This window comes from Rhinolophus sinicus, chromosome 7, assembly GCF_057876585.1.
Source record: "Rhinolophus sinicus isolate RSI-liver-muscle chromosome 7, RSI-T2T, whole genome shotgun sequence".
Taxonomy (NCBI): Eukaryota; Metazoa; Chordata; class Mammalia; order Chiroptera; family Rhinolophidae; genus Rhinolophus; species Rhinolophus sinicus.
The window spans coordinates 29,157,590-29,174,372 of record NC_142507.1 but is presented as its reverse complement, the minus strand read 5'-3'; the positions used below and the strand labels follow the sequence as shown (position 1 = coordinate 29,174,372).

Genomic DNA, 16,783 nt, shown 5'->3' with positions numbered 1-16,783 from the left:
TAAATGTCAAGGCATCTCAGGTTTCATTCATTTTTATCCTGTTTTAGGATTACACTAAGGAAGCTGTAAAAAATGTGAGTGTTCTATTCAAATGCAAAATCATTATTATTGTAATTAACAAATATTCAAAGATAGGCACTAAGCCATTAAGCAAGTTAAATACACTCCAATATACAGATTATTAAAGTGTGTAGGGAAGTACATAGTGATTGTTCATTTTATTCTACTTTTTAGGTTTTGTCAGATCATTTCTGAGTTTTGATAATCTGAATGTCTTGCCTTGTTTTAAATATAGTAAGTCCTCACTTAACATTGTCAATATGTTTTTAAAAAGTGAAACTTTAAGCAAAATGACGTATAATGAAACCATTTTGACCATAGGCTAACAGGAGTTATATAAACAAAAGTTAAGTAGGTAGCATATTTCTGGTCACAAAAACATCACCAAACTTATAAATAATGACTGAAAGCACTTCTAATATTAAATATTGAAATAATATGAGCTATACATAACATTTAAAAAAGGTTAATAAAAAGAAGTGGGATAATTATTTTTGAACTCACTTATTTCTGTTCAGGGTGGCCAGAGTCTATTCTTGAAGCTCAGGACACCAGGCAGGAATCCACCACCCTTCCGTAGCACACCCTTCCGTTACAGGGCAAACTCACACCCACCTACACTCATCCACACTGGGGCAATTGAGACATGCCAGTCACCTCATTTGTATATCTTTGGGATGTGGGAGGATACTGGAGCATCCCAAGAAAACCCACACAGACATGGGGAGAACATGCGACAATTGCCCTGTCTAGGAATCAGTTTTTATTCTCTCATCAATATTATAACGAAATGACATTTGAACCCAATGATGTTATTCAAAGACCTATTGTAGTAGGTTACAGTTTTTTCAGTTTTATGGGCATGTCTTTTGTGTGCTTTCTTTGCGTATTAGGATGTTATCCTGTTCCTTTTTTTACCCCTAATAATAACTTTGTATGAAATTTGGCTTTCATCCCTTTCTGTTGCTTATTTTTATGTTACAGTTTTTCTGAAATTTTAGAAGGCAGAATTGAAGATAGCTTTTATAACTTGTGTTGTTTCCTTGTAGTTTGCAAAAGTATGGCCACTTATTTATTTGTTATGCACCTGTCTACCACTCCATTTGGACTTCTCTTTGTTTCGCCTCTATCAACTCTGTGTTGCAGAGCAGATTCCAATCCCTATTGTCTCTCCTCAGTGTTGGGACTTGTCTGGGAAGGTAGTCCTGGCTGACTGGTTTTTGAGTGTCCTAGACTGCCCACACTCCTTTGGTTCTTGGATGGAGCCCTTTTTCTCACCCCTTTTCAGATACTATTCTCTGATCGCCTACTCCACTTCCTACTGACCACCAGATGTCTGTGTGCTCAGGTCCTCCTTTGCTCCCTTGCTCTTCTCAGCTTCTTGCCTTTCAGATATGACACCATGAATGAGTTTGGAGGGTTGATTGTTTATCCTCACCCATTTGTATTTTGGACTTTGACTAGCTGTAAGTGTTGCCTGTGCACTTTATGTTTTGCTATCTCATTACTCTTTCTTTCTTTTTTTTTTTTTTTAAGATTTTATTGGGGAAGGGGAACGGGACTTTATTGGGGGAATAGTGTGTATTTCCAGGACTTTATTGGGGGAACAGGGTGTATTTCCAGGACTTTATTGGGGGAACAGTGTGTATTTCCAGGACTTTATTGGGGAACAGTATGTACTTCCAGGCCTTTTTTCCAAGTCAAGTTATTGTCCTTTCAATCTTAGTTGTGGAGGGTGCTGTTCAGCTTCAAGTTGTCTTTTCAATCTTAGTTGTGGAGGGTACTGTTCAGCTTCAAGTTGTCCTTTTAGTCTTAGTTGTGGAGGGTGCAGCTGCGCTCCAGGTCCAGTTGCTGTTTTCTAGTTGCAGGGGGCACAGCCCACCATCCCTTACGGGAGTCGAGGAATCGAACTGGCAACCTTGTGGTTGAGAGGATGTGCTCCAACCAACTGAGCCATCCAGGAGCTCAGTGGCAGCTCAGCTCAAGGTGCCGTGTTCAATCTTAGTTGCAGGGGGCGGAACCCACCATCCCTTGCAGGACTCGAGGAATTGAATCGGCAACCTTGTGTTTGAGAGCCCACTGGCCCATGTGGGAATCGAACTGGCAGCCTTCGGAGTTAGGAGCATGGAGCTCTAACCGCCTGAGCCACTTGGCCGGCCCTTGTTACTCTTTCTTTACGTGGGGATTCAGAGACATTAAAAACCTATGCCTTTATCATTACGTGGGTTTCCATATTGTTGTCAACTTAATGTGTTTTCAATTAAGTTGATTTCTTTTTTTTTTCCCTTTGAAAATCGTCTCTACAGAGAAAAAGAAATTGGGATATAGGATACTCATCCTTTCCAGGAGAACGTCCACGGCAGTTCAGAAGAGCAGGTCTCAGGACAGTGGGGACAGCTGCTTCTCTCTCTGAATCATGGCTCAGGTGTGAAGAAGGATTTCAGGATACTTCTGGGACTCCGGTAAAACTAGTTGTAAAATTATTTTCCCTTAGTGCTAAAGGACAAATCCTAGATTCCTGAATGTTCAGGCCACTGTAATTATAATTTTTTGGAATTTCCTTTCTTATTGTCTTTCAGGACACTGTCATTGGCACTTTGCCTTTTTTTCCTCATCCTTGAATTTCTTTAATAATTGTGGCACGCTAGTATTCACCTCTTTATGCCATGCAGAACCTTTATACTTCTTTGTTTGTAAATGAAGGATACATATTGGAGCATTCTCAGAAGAGCGTTGAGCCTTCTGTTCTTTACAAGAAGTGTATTTATAAAATGCTTATATATTCAGAATCTTTTGACAATGAGATAGTCTGGTTAATTTTTGTATATGGTAACTTTGAAATACTTACAATACAAAGGAATGCTATTATAAACTGAATGTTGGACAGCATTCTGTTTAGATTCAGGAAAATACAATTGTAAGTATAGGAGGAGAACATGCTTGGGGAATAATTATTGGTAAATATAAATAAAGGAAAACAGATGAATATATTAAGGAGGGTGTAGTTTACAGTTTTGAATATTTTACAAAATATTGTTGGTTTTTAGCCCTTGTCACATAAATTACTATGTTATTGTTATTATCTGCCTACAGTTATTAACAGCTGAAAAGAAGACTTTTACAGAAAAGGACGTTGAATTACTTGCTAGACCCAAGAAAGGTAATATTTTGTTGATTTCTTGACAGCAAATGTATAAGGCTAATATATCCTTCTATGGTTTATTTGCTTTCTTTTAAAAAGTTATTTACATAATTTGGATAGACTATACATGGTTAAAAAACATCGAAACAATGTAAAAAGGTATTTTTTGAGAAATCTCTCATCTTTATCACCATCTACTCCATTTTTCCTGCTTCCTGTTGGTAATTACTAAAGTTTTTTTTGTGTGTGTTCTCCCTGGGTTCACTGTTATCAACAGCCCAGTAGGTTGGCTCAGGCTCATAACTCCAGGGTTTTAAAGAATACATGATTTGAGAAATAAAGTTATGACCTATGATATAAGGGCTGTACTACTTCAGGCAATGAAATTCTAACCTAGGGAATTAGTTAGGGGAGGCTTTCAGTTACAAATAGTAGGAAACCATATTAGAGTGTTTGAAGAAACGAGATTGAATGTATCTCCTGAAACAAGAAGTCTAGGAACCAGGCTTGTTATAAGTTCTGTAGACTTAGTGTGGGGTGTTTTCTTGTGGTTCTAAGATGGAAGCTGAATTCTCTAGGCCCAATTCTTGGGAAGAGTGTAGGGTCTGAGGATTTTCTCTATGTGAACTTTTCCTTTGGGAAGGAATTCCCTCTCCAGGACCTCTAGTTTTGGCTAGAGCCTGTTATATAGGGTCACCTCCACTAAAGATACTTTAGTGAAATTAAGGATTCTTAAACATGTATGAGGTGTAATCAAACAATATAGTAAATGTTTAAATAAAATTTTTTTTTTACAGTGAAAGACACATTGCCATTAATCCCCCTCAAAATACTCCCCCTCAGAATACTCCCCCTTGCTTCGAACACACTTATCCCATCATTCTTGCCACTTTCTGAAGCAGTTCTGGAAGTCCTCTTTCGTGAGTGTATTTAGTTGTGTTGTCATGGCTGCCTTGATGTCCTGAATCAATTCAAAATGTTTACGTTTCATGGTCATTTTTACTTTGGGTAAGAGCCAGAAGTTGCATGATGCCAGATCTGATAAATAAGGTGAATGAGGACACACCACAACGTTTTTATTTGACAGAAATTGTCATATACCAGAAGCGATGGGTGACCATTAAGCATTGACCTGATGGAGGGTGATTTATGGCATATTTTAAAATGCACCTTCTCTCAATCATGGTTCACACCTGACTGACTGCACCGAACAAATTGAAACTTGTCACACACTGTTACTAAGGTTTGATGGTTCTACTTCCCATATTTAAGATCCCTGCCTTTCCACTGGATGGCACTGGGCAGTTGCATTCACTGTATATCTTGATCACATTGCAAAGGCTCCATGTCACACATCACTTCTGGTATGGCTATTTTTGTTAAATAAAAACATTACCGTGTGTCCTCATCCACCTTCTTCACCGGATCTGGCACCATGCAACTTCTGGCTCTCCCCCAAAGTAAAAATGACCATGAAAGGTAAACGTTTTGAATCAATTCAGGACATCAAGGCGGCCACGACAGCACAACTAAAGATACTCATGAAAGAGGACTTCCAAAACTGCTTCAGAAAGTGGCAAGAACGATGGGATGTGTGTTTGAAGCGAGGGGGTATATTTTGAGGGGAGTTAATGGCAGTGTGTCTTACTGTAATGAATTTTTTTGATTTAAACATTCACCATATTGTTTGATCACACCTCATATGTTGCTGCTTAAATAAAATTGGGGTTTTATTAATAAGGAAGAAGAGGGGTTGGGTATCAGGTAGGCCACGGGCTCTGCTGCCACAGTCAGTTGCCCTGTGGGTGCACAGGAAGAATGGGGACTTGAGACTTCAGGGATCTCATCTGTGTCCTGGCTGTGTGATGTTGGGAAAGCAAATTAAACATGCTGAGCCTCAGTTTCTGCATCTAGAAAATGGGCATAAGAATATGTGCCTCACTGGATTATTGCAAGCTAAAAAAAGTAATAAAAATGCTTAGTTCAAAGGCTTACACGTAGTAGATACTTAATTGATGACAATTGCTATTATGTCTGATGGGAAAAATAGCTGTGTGAAAGCCTACTCAAAGTTCTGCAGAATGGGAAAACTTCCTATAAATAAGAGACAAACACTTTAAGCCATATTATTATATCACTAACATTTAAGTGAGGTTCTTTATGCAAATGAAAGTAAAATTTGTCCAATTTTTAAAAATGCATAAAACACTATATTATAAAATAACCTGGCACACATCCTATTGTAATACCATAATCTTCTAATGGTTCTGCAAAATTTAACATTTATTATTATTAGTCCCAAATGCTGTGATTTTCGAAGATCAATTTAATTGTCATTTCTAAACTATCATATTGTATAGAGAAAATAGTATTTTCTCTTACAGATGTGGCTTATATCTTTCTTTAGATATTTTAAATGTAGTCAAATTCAACTTGGAGAGAAAAAGAAATATTAAATAATATTAAAATAAAAGTTAATTTATTTAATTACAAAAGTTAGTTTTGGAATGATTTACCCATGCTAATATATATTTTATCCACTCTGCTATACTTTCCATTCTGTGGAATGGTCAATATATTCTGAAAGACTGAAAGAGCTTATAGCAGTGAAAGTTGCTTTATTTACAGAATCAGAAACTTGTTAAGGCAAGACAGTATTGTTAATAATTTAACAAAAGCTTACAAATAGAAATTGTTAGCAAAAGATATTCAAGGCATTTCTTAGACTGGTTCATTTTTAAAATAGTAGTTTCTAAAGTATTAAAGACAGGCTATTAACAGAAATTTTAGGGTTTGGAAGTAATATTTTTATCAGAGCTAAGAAGCAGAAGTGGGGCAACATACTTTTGAAAAGTGTGCAAAAAAGGCAGACATGTCTCTCTGTCCTCATCTGTTAGGCACTGGGAATCAGAGAAGACTGAAAAGGGGAGATAATAGAGGAGGTGGAAAGGGGTGAGAGCAGATAGCATATGAATGTTAGGGAAGGGATCTGGGTGGAAAGTTCAAGGAAGATGAAAGAAGATAAAAACTTGAAATTAAAAGAGGCTGGAACCTTTGTAGATAGTGATATTCTTAAAAACGCAGAACTTTAAAAAATGTATTTACCAAACAAAAGGATACTATGAAATAAAAAGGAAATAGTGTATATTTTTAAATACCCTGAAAAAATTTTCTTTTCAAAATTTTTGTTGTTGGGATCAGAAATCTCCTGTTCCTTGTGAGGCATTACGAATTTTTAAAAATTGTATGCAGACTTGGTTTTCTCCCTGTTGCCCCATGGGTTTCTTAAGGTCAGACCCTCCTTATTTGCTCATCTTTAAATCCTAGGTGTATTAGTTTGCTATGGCTGCTGTAATAAAGTACCACAAAGTAGGTGGTTTGAACAGCAGAAACTTACTCTTTCACAGTTCTGGAGGCTAGAAGTCCAAAATGAAGGTATTGGTAGCGTTGGTTCCTTTTAGGATTTGCTCATGGCTTCTCTCTTAGTTTACAGATGGCTGTCTTCTTCATGTGTCTCTTTACACTATCATCCCTCTCTGAATGTCTGTTTCTGTGTCCAGATTTTTCCTTTTTATGGGGATATCTGTCATACTGTATTAGGGGCCACCTTAAAGACCTCACTTTAACTTAATTCTGTGAAGACCCTATCTCCAAATAAGGTCACATTCTAAGATGCTGAGGATTAGAACTTAAACATATGAATGAATTTCGGGGAGACATAGTTCAACCTGTAACACCAGGTTCTTACACATACCTGGCACACAATGGACAACCAGAAATGTTTACAAATGCATGGTAACTATTCCTGTAGTCTGGCTAATATCCTTCCTAGAATTTCACTGGTATGGGTCCTTGATTTCAAGGGCACCCCTTTTCAGCAAATAAAATGACTTATTGACTAATAAATTGCTGATAGTGGTTTTACTTATATAAATTGTATATTTAAGTGCCTATTATTCTTGGGCTTATGAATTCCATGAATTATAATCCCAAGAATTGGGATAACTTTACTTGCTGTCTTAGTCCGTTCAGGCTAACAAAAATACCATAGACTGGGTGTTTTATAAACAACAGAAATTAATTTCTCATAGTTCTGAAGGTTGAAAGTCTAGTACGTTCGGTGTCTGGGGAGGACTTGCTTCCTGGTTTATAGAGAGCATCTCCTTGCTGTGTCCTCACATGGTGGAAGGCTCCAGGGATCTCTCTGGGGCTTCTTTTATAGGGCAGTAATCCCATTCATGAGGGTGGATCCCTCAAAGGTCTCACCTCTTAACACCATCACACTGGGGATTAGGTTTCAACATGTGAATTTTAGGGAGACACATTCAGTCTCTAGCATTCTGCCTCTTTTTGATTTACTTTTCCAGATGCATAATACTGAGAGATTGATAATGTCTTTAGCAAGTAAGTACACAGCTTAGTTTTATTAGCTATTTAAATCAGTATGAATTCTTAGGTTATTCTAAATAGTTTATTTTTAATTTTATATTTTGAAGGGTAGACAATTTTAGTAATTCTAGATATTTACGGATCAAAGTAAGTGTTCAGTATATGTTTATTATTTCATGTTTTTGTGCATTTGTAAGTGCTGTTTTTTCAGATACCATTTTGTCAGTGACTCCTCCCTTCTGGATCAACACAAGGTGGAATATTCACTTTTTTATGCTACCTTTAATATAGTATTTCATGATTAGTGTTGCCTTTCAGATCATGTATTTCTTGAGGTCAGGAGTTTCCTTTCCTCCCCGCCCCTCCCCTCCTTTCCCCTCCCCACCCCTCCTTTGTTTCTTATTAGGTTCAGGTATACAAAACAACATAATAATTAGACATTTACATTCTTAACAAAGTGATAACCCCGAGAAGTCTACTATCCATCTGACACTGTATATAGCTATTACAATCCAATCAACTATATTCTGTATGCTGTACTTTATATTCCATGACTATATACTGGGGGTGCCAAAAAAATGTACACACACTAAGAGATGTTATCTGTGTATTACTTTTCAAAGTTGAATTATGGTAGCAATGTGTAGTATGGTGTTTGCTCAAAAGATGGCGATAGTCAAATGAATGCTAGTGTCACCATGTGACAGGCAGGACAGTCAAAGAAAATGGTGGAAGCATGATTGTCTTGGAAGAATGCAAGACCATTTTGAAGTGGTATTTGAAATTTGAGAACGTTCTCCTGACTTAACACCCCTTGACTTCTACCTGTGGAGGACCTTAAAGGTATTGGTATACTGTAGAAAACTGGCTACACTGGTGGTACTTCGGGAAGAAATTGAAATGGCATGCACAGTGATACAAGTGGACACTTTGGTCAACATTGCTCAACCAGTAGTTTGCTGTAATCAGAAGTGTCTGGACACTGATGGTAACCACTTTGAGTACCTCTTGTAATTGCAGAAGTCAAACGTGACTTGTATTCATCTTTTGTTACTGGTATATATTGAGTATTACAATTTTAATACAGTTTTCCTTTCTTAAAATGTGTATACATTTTTGGGGCACCCTCTGTATGTACGTGTGTGTGTGTGTGTGTGTGTGTGTGTGTGTGTTTTATTATAGTTGACATTCAATATTATTTTATATTAGTTTCAGGTGTACAGTGCAGTGGTTAGGCATTCATATAATCTATGAAGTAATCCCCCTGATAAATCCAGTACCCATTGGACACCCTATATAGTCTTTTCAGCGTTATTGACCATATTTCCCACAATGCATTTCATATCCCTATGATGATTTTGTAACTACCAATTTGTTCTTTCTAATCCCTTCAACTTTCTCACCCATTCCCCAGTCCCCCTCCCATCTAGCAACCATCAGTTTTATTTTCTGTGTCTATCAGTCTATTTTTGTTCCGTTTGCTCATGTAGTATATGTAGAATCTAAAGAATCCACATATAAGTGAGATCATATGGTATTTGTCTTTCTCAGTCTGACTTATTTCACTTAGCATAATATATTCTAGGTCCACCCATGTTGCAAATGCTAAGGTTTCATTTTTCATGGTAGAGTAATACTCCATTGTATATACGCACTAATTCTTCTTTATACACTTGTCTATTGATGGGCATTTCAGTTTCCATATCTTCACTATTGTGACTAGCGCTGCAATAAACATAGGAGTGCATATGTTTTTTCAAATTAGTGTTTTGGATTTATTTGATCCAAATAAATACCCAGAAGTAGAATTGCTGGATCATAAGGTAGTTATAGTTTTAATTTTTTGAGGAACTTTCAGACTGTTTTCCATTGTGCCTGCACCAATTTGCAATCCCACCAACAATGCATGAGGGTTCTCCTTTCCTCATATCCTTGCCAACACTTGTTGTTTGTTGGTTTATTGATGATAGCCATTCTGACAAGAGGGAAGTGGTATCTCATTGTGGAGTTTCTTTGCATTTCTCTGATTAGTGATATTGAGCATCTTTTCATTGTTTTGCATCTATCTATCCAGTTTTCTGAACACCATTTATTTAAGACTGTCTTTACCCTAATGTAAATTCTTCCTTCCTTTGTCATAGATTAAATGACCATATAGGCATGGATTTATTTTGGGGTTCTCCATTCTGTCCCATTGATCTTTTTTTTTCTTTCTGTTTTTATGCCAGTACCATGATATTTTGAATACTATAGCCTTGTATAATTTGATAACAGGTAGTGGGATACCTCCAGCTTTGTTCTTCTTTCTCAAGATTGTGGGGGCAACCCCCAAATAGGGGTCTTTTATGGTTCCATGTAAATTTTAGGATTATTTGTTCTACTCATGTAAAAAATTTTGATGTTTTGATAGGGATTGTATTGAATCTATAGATTGCTTTGGGTAGTATGGAAATTTTTACTATAATAATTCTTTCTATCCATGATCATGATATATGTTTGCATACATTTGTATCTTCTTTAATTTCTCTCTTCAATGTCTTATAATTTTCTGAGTGTAAGTCTTTTACTTCCTTGGCTAAATTTATTCCTAAGTATTTTATTTTTTTGATGCATTTGTAAATGGGATTGTTTTCTTAATTTCTCTGATGCTTCATTATTGGTATATAAAAATATTAATTTTGTATTCTGCTACTTTACTAAATTCATTTATCAGTTCTAATAGTTTTTTGGTGGAATCTTTGGTGTTCTCGATATGTAGTATTATGTCATCTGCAAATAATGACAATTTTACATGTTTTTTCCCCATTTGGATGCCTGTTACTTTTCTTGTCTAATTGCTGTACCTAGGACTTCCAGTACTGTGTTGAATAAAAGTGGTGAAAATAGACATCCTTGTCTAGTTCCTGGTCTTAAGGGGAATGCTTTTCGCTTTTCCCCATTGAATATGAAACCCCGTTGTGGATTTGTCATACGAGGTCTGTCAATTAAGTTTGTGAACTCATCCGAGAAAAAGTAGTACATACCTCATTGCTGAATATCACCATGGTCACCTTTGAAGTACTCCCCTTGGGAAGCTATGCGCCGACGCCAGTGCCTAGTCCACCCTTCAAAGCAGTTTTGTAACTCCTTTTCTGGAATGGCCATCAGAGCTGTCATCATATTATCCTTGATGTCCTGAATGTCATCCAAATGTCTTCCTTTCACTATTTCCTTTATCTTTGGGTAAAGAAAGAAGTCATTGGGGGCCAGATCAGGTGAGTAGGGAGGGTGTCCCAATATAGTTATTTGTTTATTGGCTAAAAATTCTCTCACAGACAGTGCTGTGTGAGCTGGTGCATTGTTGTGATGCAAGAGCCGTGAATTGTTGGCGAAAATTTCAGGTCGTCTAACTTTTCATGCAGCCTTTTCAGTACTTCTAAATAGTAAACTTGGTTAACTGTGGTACAAATTCATAATAAATAATCCATCTAATAACCAGAAAGGTTAGCAACATCATTTTGACTCTTGAGTTGGACTGATGGAACTTTTTTGGTTGTGGAGAATTGGCTGACTTCCATTGTGTAGTTTGATGCTTTATTTCAGAGTCGTATTGGTACACTTTTGTTTCATCACCAGTGATAACATGGCCTAAAACATCATCTTGCCACTCCAAAATGTCTTGGCAAACTTCAACTCTCCTTTGCTTTTGTTCATTGGTGAGCTCCTTTGGGACTTTTTATTTTTTATTTTTTTATTTTAAATGGGGGATATTGGGGAACAGTGTGTTTCTCCAGGGCCCATGAACTCCGAGTTGTCCTTCAGTCTAGTTATGGAGGGTGCAGCTCAGCTCCAAGTCCAGTTGCCGTTTTCTATTTAGTTGCAGGCTGTGCTGCCCACCATCCCACACGGGAATTGAACCGGCATCTTTGTTGTTGAGAACTTGTGCTCTAACCAACTGAGCCATCCGGCCACCCTCTTTGGGACTATTTTTGCACACACCATTCTCATGACAAGATTTTGAGTTAAGATTTTCCTGTTTCTCTGTCGATGTTTACTTGGTTGGTCTGCTGTGCTGCTCAGTCAGCCAATGATTTCGATGCACAATTTGACAAATTTTTGCAATGTTTTCGTCAGTTCTGCTCGTTACTGGCCTCCCTGACCTCTTTTCATCAGTGACACATTCTCTTTTCTCAGAAAAATGTTTAATCTATTTGAACACTGTCGTTTTCTTCATGGCATTATCCCCATAAATTTGGATTGATTTCGCTTCCACTCTTGACAAGTTTAACAAGAAATTGAATGTTTGTTCGTTGCTCTAATTCAAGCTTAGTCATTCTCGTGACGGTACACAAAAAACACGCAACAACAATAATGACGCCACTCTGCAAGACACTGCCACAGGTCGGCAGGAACACAGCTGTGAGACACAGATATACAAGTTTATGATACCTTATCGTGCTGTTTGTACAGTGCTGCCAATGTAAGCGCTTGGTGGCAAATTTGTGAACCTAATTGTCAGGCCTTGTATATGGCGTTTATTATGTTGAGATTTGTTTTCTGTATTCCCACTTTGCTGAGTTTTTATCTTAAATGGATGCTGGATTTTATCGTATGCTTTTTCTGTATCTAGTGATATGACCATATGATTTTTATTTTGTATTTTGTTTACGTGGTATATCACATTAATTGATTTGCAGATACTGAACCAGTCTTGCATAGGAATGAATCCCACTTGATCGTGATGTAAGAGATTTTAATGTATTGCTGAATTCGATTTGCTAATATTTTGTTCAGGATTTCTATGTCTATGTTCATTAGGAATATCGGTGTATAGTTTCTTTCTTTGTAATGTCTTTGTCTGGTTTTGGGATCAGGGTAATGGTGGCCCCGTAAAATGAGCTTGGGAGCCTTCTCTCCCCCTGGACTTTTTGGAATAGTTTGAGGAGAATAGGTTTTAATTCCCTTTTGAATGTTTTGTAAGATACACCTGTGAAGCAGTCTGGTCCTGGACTTTGTTTGGTGGGAGATTGTTCATACTGATTCAGTTTCATTGATAGTAATTGGTCTCTTCAGATTTTCTGGTTCTTCTTGAGACACCTTTGGAAGATTGTATGCTTCTAGAAATTTATTTATTTCTTCCGGACCATCTAATTTTTTTGTGTGTAGCTGCTCGGAGGATTTTCTTAAAATTCTTTGCATTTTTGTGGTGTCAGTTGTCACTTCTCTTTCTTTTCTGATTTTACTTATTTGGATCCTCTCTCTGTTTTTCTTGGTGAGTCTGGTTATAGGTTTGTCAATTTTTTTATATTTTCAACAAACCAGCTCTTGGTTTCATTGATCTTCTGTATTTTTATTTTTTTGGTCTCTATTTTGTTTATTTCTGCTCTGATCTTTATTATTTCCTCCTTGTACTCACTTTGGGCTTATTTTGCTGTTCTTTGTCCAATTCTCTTACGTGTAAAGACAGACTGTTGGTTTGCAGTTTTTCTTGTTTCTTTAGGTAGGTAGGTCTGCACTGCTATGAATTTCCCTTTCAGGACTCCTTACACCATGTCCCATAGACTTTGCACTGTTCTGTTTTCATTTTCGTTGGTCTTAAGGTATCTTTTGATTTCTTCCTTTATTCTCATTGTTGACCCATTAATTATTTAATAGCATGTTGTTTATTCTCCATGTGTTTGTGTGTTTTTCAGTCTTTTTTTCTTGTAATTGATTTCTAGTTTCATACCACTGTGCTTAGTGAAGACACATCATATCATTTCAGTCTTCTCAAATTTATTGAGACTTATTTTGCCTAACATGTGGTCTATCTTGGAAAGTGTTCCATGTGCACTTGAAAAGAATGTATATTCTACTGCTTTGGGGTGAAGTGCTCTAAAAATATCCATCTGGTCTAGTGTGTCATTAAAGGCCGCTGTCCCCATGTTGATTTTCTGTTTGGAGGATCTGTTCATTGGTGTCAGTGGGGTGTTAAAGTCCCCTATTGTGATTGTGTTACTGTTGATCTCTGCCTTTATGTTGGTCATCAATATTTGTTTTATATATTTAGGTGCTCCTGTGTTGGGTGCATAGATGTTTACTAGGGTTATGTCTTCTTGTTGGATTTTGCTCCTTTTATTATTATGTAATGTCCTCCTTTGTCTCTTATTATAGTCTTCATTTTCAAGTCTATTTTGTCCAAACTAAGTATTGCTACCCAGTTTTTTCTCATTTTCATTTGCCTGAAATACGTATCTTTCTCCGTCCCTTTACTTTCAGTGTGTGTGTCTTTCGAATCTGAGGTGGGTCTCCTGTAGACAGCATATACATAGGTCTTGTTTTCTTATCCACTCAGCTACCTTATGTCTTTTGATCGAGGCATTTAATCCACTTACCTTTAAAGTAATTGTTGATAGGTACATGGTTATTTCCATGTTATTCATATTTCCGATCTTTGTTAGTTTGTTTTTTGTTTTCTCCTTTCTTCTGCTTAAAGAAGTACTTTTAACATTTCTTGTAATACTGAATTGGTGGTAATGAATCCCTTTAGTTTTTCTTATCTGGGAAGCTCTTTATCTCTCCTTCAAGTTTAAATGATAGCCTTGCTGGGTAGAGTAGTCTTGGTTTTAGGCCTTCGTTTTTCATCACTTTGAATATTTCCTGCCACTCCCTCTGGCCTGCAAAGTTTCTGTTGAGAAATCTGCTGATAGTGTTATGGGAGCTCCCTTGTGAATAACTAGTTGTCTTTCTCTTGCTACATTTAGGATTCTCTCTTTGTCTGTAACCTTTGCCATTTTAACTATGATGTGTCTTGGTGTGGGCCTGTCTGGGTTCACCTTGTTTGGGACTCTCTGTGCTTTCTGGGTTTGTATGTCAATTTCCTTCACCAAGTTAGGGAAGTTTTCGGTCATTATTCCTCAAATACGTTCCCGATCCCTTGCTTCCTCTCTTTTTCTTCTGGTACTCTTATGATGCGATTGTTGTTATGCTTGCGGTTGTCCCACAGGTCTCTTAAACTATCTTCATTGATTTTTATTTTTTATTTTTGTTGTTCCGATTGGGTGTATTGTGCTATCTTGTCTTCTAAATCACTGATTCTATCCTTTGTTTCATCTAATCTTCTGGTTATTCCTTCTAGTATGTTCTTCATTTCAGTTATTGTATTCTTTATTTCTGACTGGTTCTTTTTTATGGTTTCTGTGTCCTGCTTTATGCTGGCTATCTCTTTGTTGAAATTCTCACCAAGTTCCTTAAGCATTCTTATAATCAATGTTTTAAACTCTGTCTCTGGTAATTTTATTTAGTTCCATTTCTGGAGGTTTCTCCTGTTCTTTTATTTGAGACATGTTTCTTTGTTTCCTCATTGGGGCTGACTTTCTGTGTTTGCTTCTGTGTATTAGGTAGATCTCCTATGTCTCTCAGTCTTTGCTCTGTGGCCATATGTAGTATGTGTTCTGTGTGGTCCAGTGGTGCAGTCTCCCTGATCTTCTCTGAGTGTCTTCCAGGAGTGTCCCTTGAGTGTGTTGTATGTGTTCTCATGTTGTAGTTGAGCCTTGATTGCTTTTGGCGTGTCGGTGGGTGGGATGGACTCTCAGACTGACTGTGATGATTGTCTATGGCCATATTCTATGAGCTGCTGTGTGGGGGCTGACCCCTCAGAGGAGGATTTGTCCCTGTGGGCTCTTGTGCCTGTTGAGACCCCCCTTTGGGTGTTCTGCTTGTGGGTCTAACCAGGTAGTACTCTAATGTGTTCTGAAGCTGGCCTCTGGGTGTGTTGTTTCTTGTGTCTCTTAGGAGGGGCTTCTCTGCAGGGGAATTTTGCTCTTGCCTGTTACCGCCTATGAATTTCTGGTAGGAGCCACAAAGCTATATGTGTTTGGCTGCTGTCTGTGCTGGTGTGCTGGATCTGGAGGCATGTGGGGGGTTGCCTTGCTGTGAACCATGGCTGCCACCAGTTTTGGGCCTGAGGCAGCTTAGCAAGAGGCTGAGGGTTCCCTAGGCCTGTTGCCACCTACCGGGTGCCCGTAAGGCCCAGCTGTTGAAAGACCCATGGTAGGTGTGTGGGCCAGGCTCGTTGACCCAGTTTTGAGAGTTCCCTCTGTGACGCAGCACTACCTGGGTCGGGTGGAATCCAAGAGAATCATGAGATGATGGCTGATGATTTTTACATTGTTAATGCAGATTGAGTTATTGCACCAGTGCCCGGCCTGTGACTACTTCATACTGTGCCTTGAGAACATCACAGCCAGCCACCGTTCCCCTGGGGTTGACCTATGACCATTTCGTGAAATGTCCTTAGAACACCGCAGGCAGCCACTGATTGCCTCTGGCTTGCAAATCCCCTAGAGCTGCATAAGAGTAACTTTGGAGCAGGTTTTAGGTCACTGTCCACCACCAGAAGCGCTGTGGGCTATTGAGGGACTTCCACTGCTGTAAAAGGCTTCCATGGCTTGTGGGGGAGAGGGGGGAAGCTGGCCTCCCAAGTGCAGAAAGTGCCTCTGACAATGCAGCTGACAATGCAAGTGGATGGGGTGGGGTTCCAGGGAGCTAAGGGTTGTGGGTGGTGGTTTCTACAAAGTCAGTCTAGTCTTTGCTCCTGTACCCGTGCTGGATCTGGGTCTACCCTGCAAAAATGTTCGGAGAATACTGTGGCCAGGCACCACCCACCTCAGACCTGCAGGTTTTGAGAGCTGCCTGAAAGATGCTTTTGTGCATGTCTTGAGTCTCTGCTCAGCAGCTGACATTTCCTTCGCCACCACAGGCCATCTGCATCTGCAAAAAGGCTTCCACAGCTTGTGGGGCAGGGCTGGCAGGCCAGCATTTAAGAGTGTCCCAGGCAATGTAGCACCTGCTGTGCAGAGGGCTGGGACCCAGGGCGTCACCAAGGCTGTGTGTACACATGGATTCCACCAGACCCATGCAGTCCCAGACTTGGCCCTTTGGGGGAGGGCTCAACACAGAAAAGATGTCATCCTCGTGTAGGCTACATGTGTGTTAGGCTGTACACATGCACAATCATGGCTCCTGTCCTTCCAGCCCTCGCCTCAAAGCCACACAACTCAGTCTTTCCCCTCATATCTCTTGGCCTCCCAAGCAACTGGAGACTTGTTGAGTGTTTGCAAGCAAGTGAGTCTGTGTACGGGCTCTGGGTTCCAGCTATTTTCCATCTCACCAGGATGGGCAGACAGAATCCTTGCTGGTTTTCACTGCCAGATGTGAGAAGTCCTCTTCCCA

The 16,783-nt window shown here is 38.7% G+C and overlaps 1 protein-coding gene across 5 annotated transcripts in view; it reads left to right on the top strand.

Moving 5' to 3' along the window:
- SPIDR (scaffold protein involved in DNA repair) overlaps positions 1–16,783 on the top strand; it is a 566,075-nt gene that overhangs the window by 36,699 nt on the left and 512,593 nt on the right. For 4 of the 5 annotated variants that reach the window (XM_019716801.3, XM_088799435.1, XM_019716799.3 and 1 more), the window contains exons 2-3: positions 2,367–2,522; positions 3,154–3,220. In XM_019716801.3, coding sequence (XP_019572360.3) covers positions 2,367–2,522; positions 3,154–3,220 — 223 coding nt within the window. Of the gene's footprint in view, positions 1–2,366; positions 2,523–3,153; positions 3,221–16,783 lie in introns of those variants that run through there. The other variant, XM_074319014.2, reaches the window with a different exon arrangement.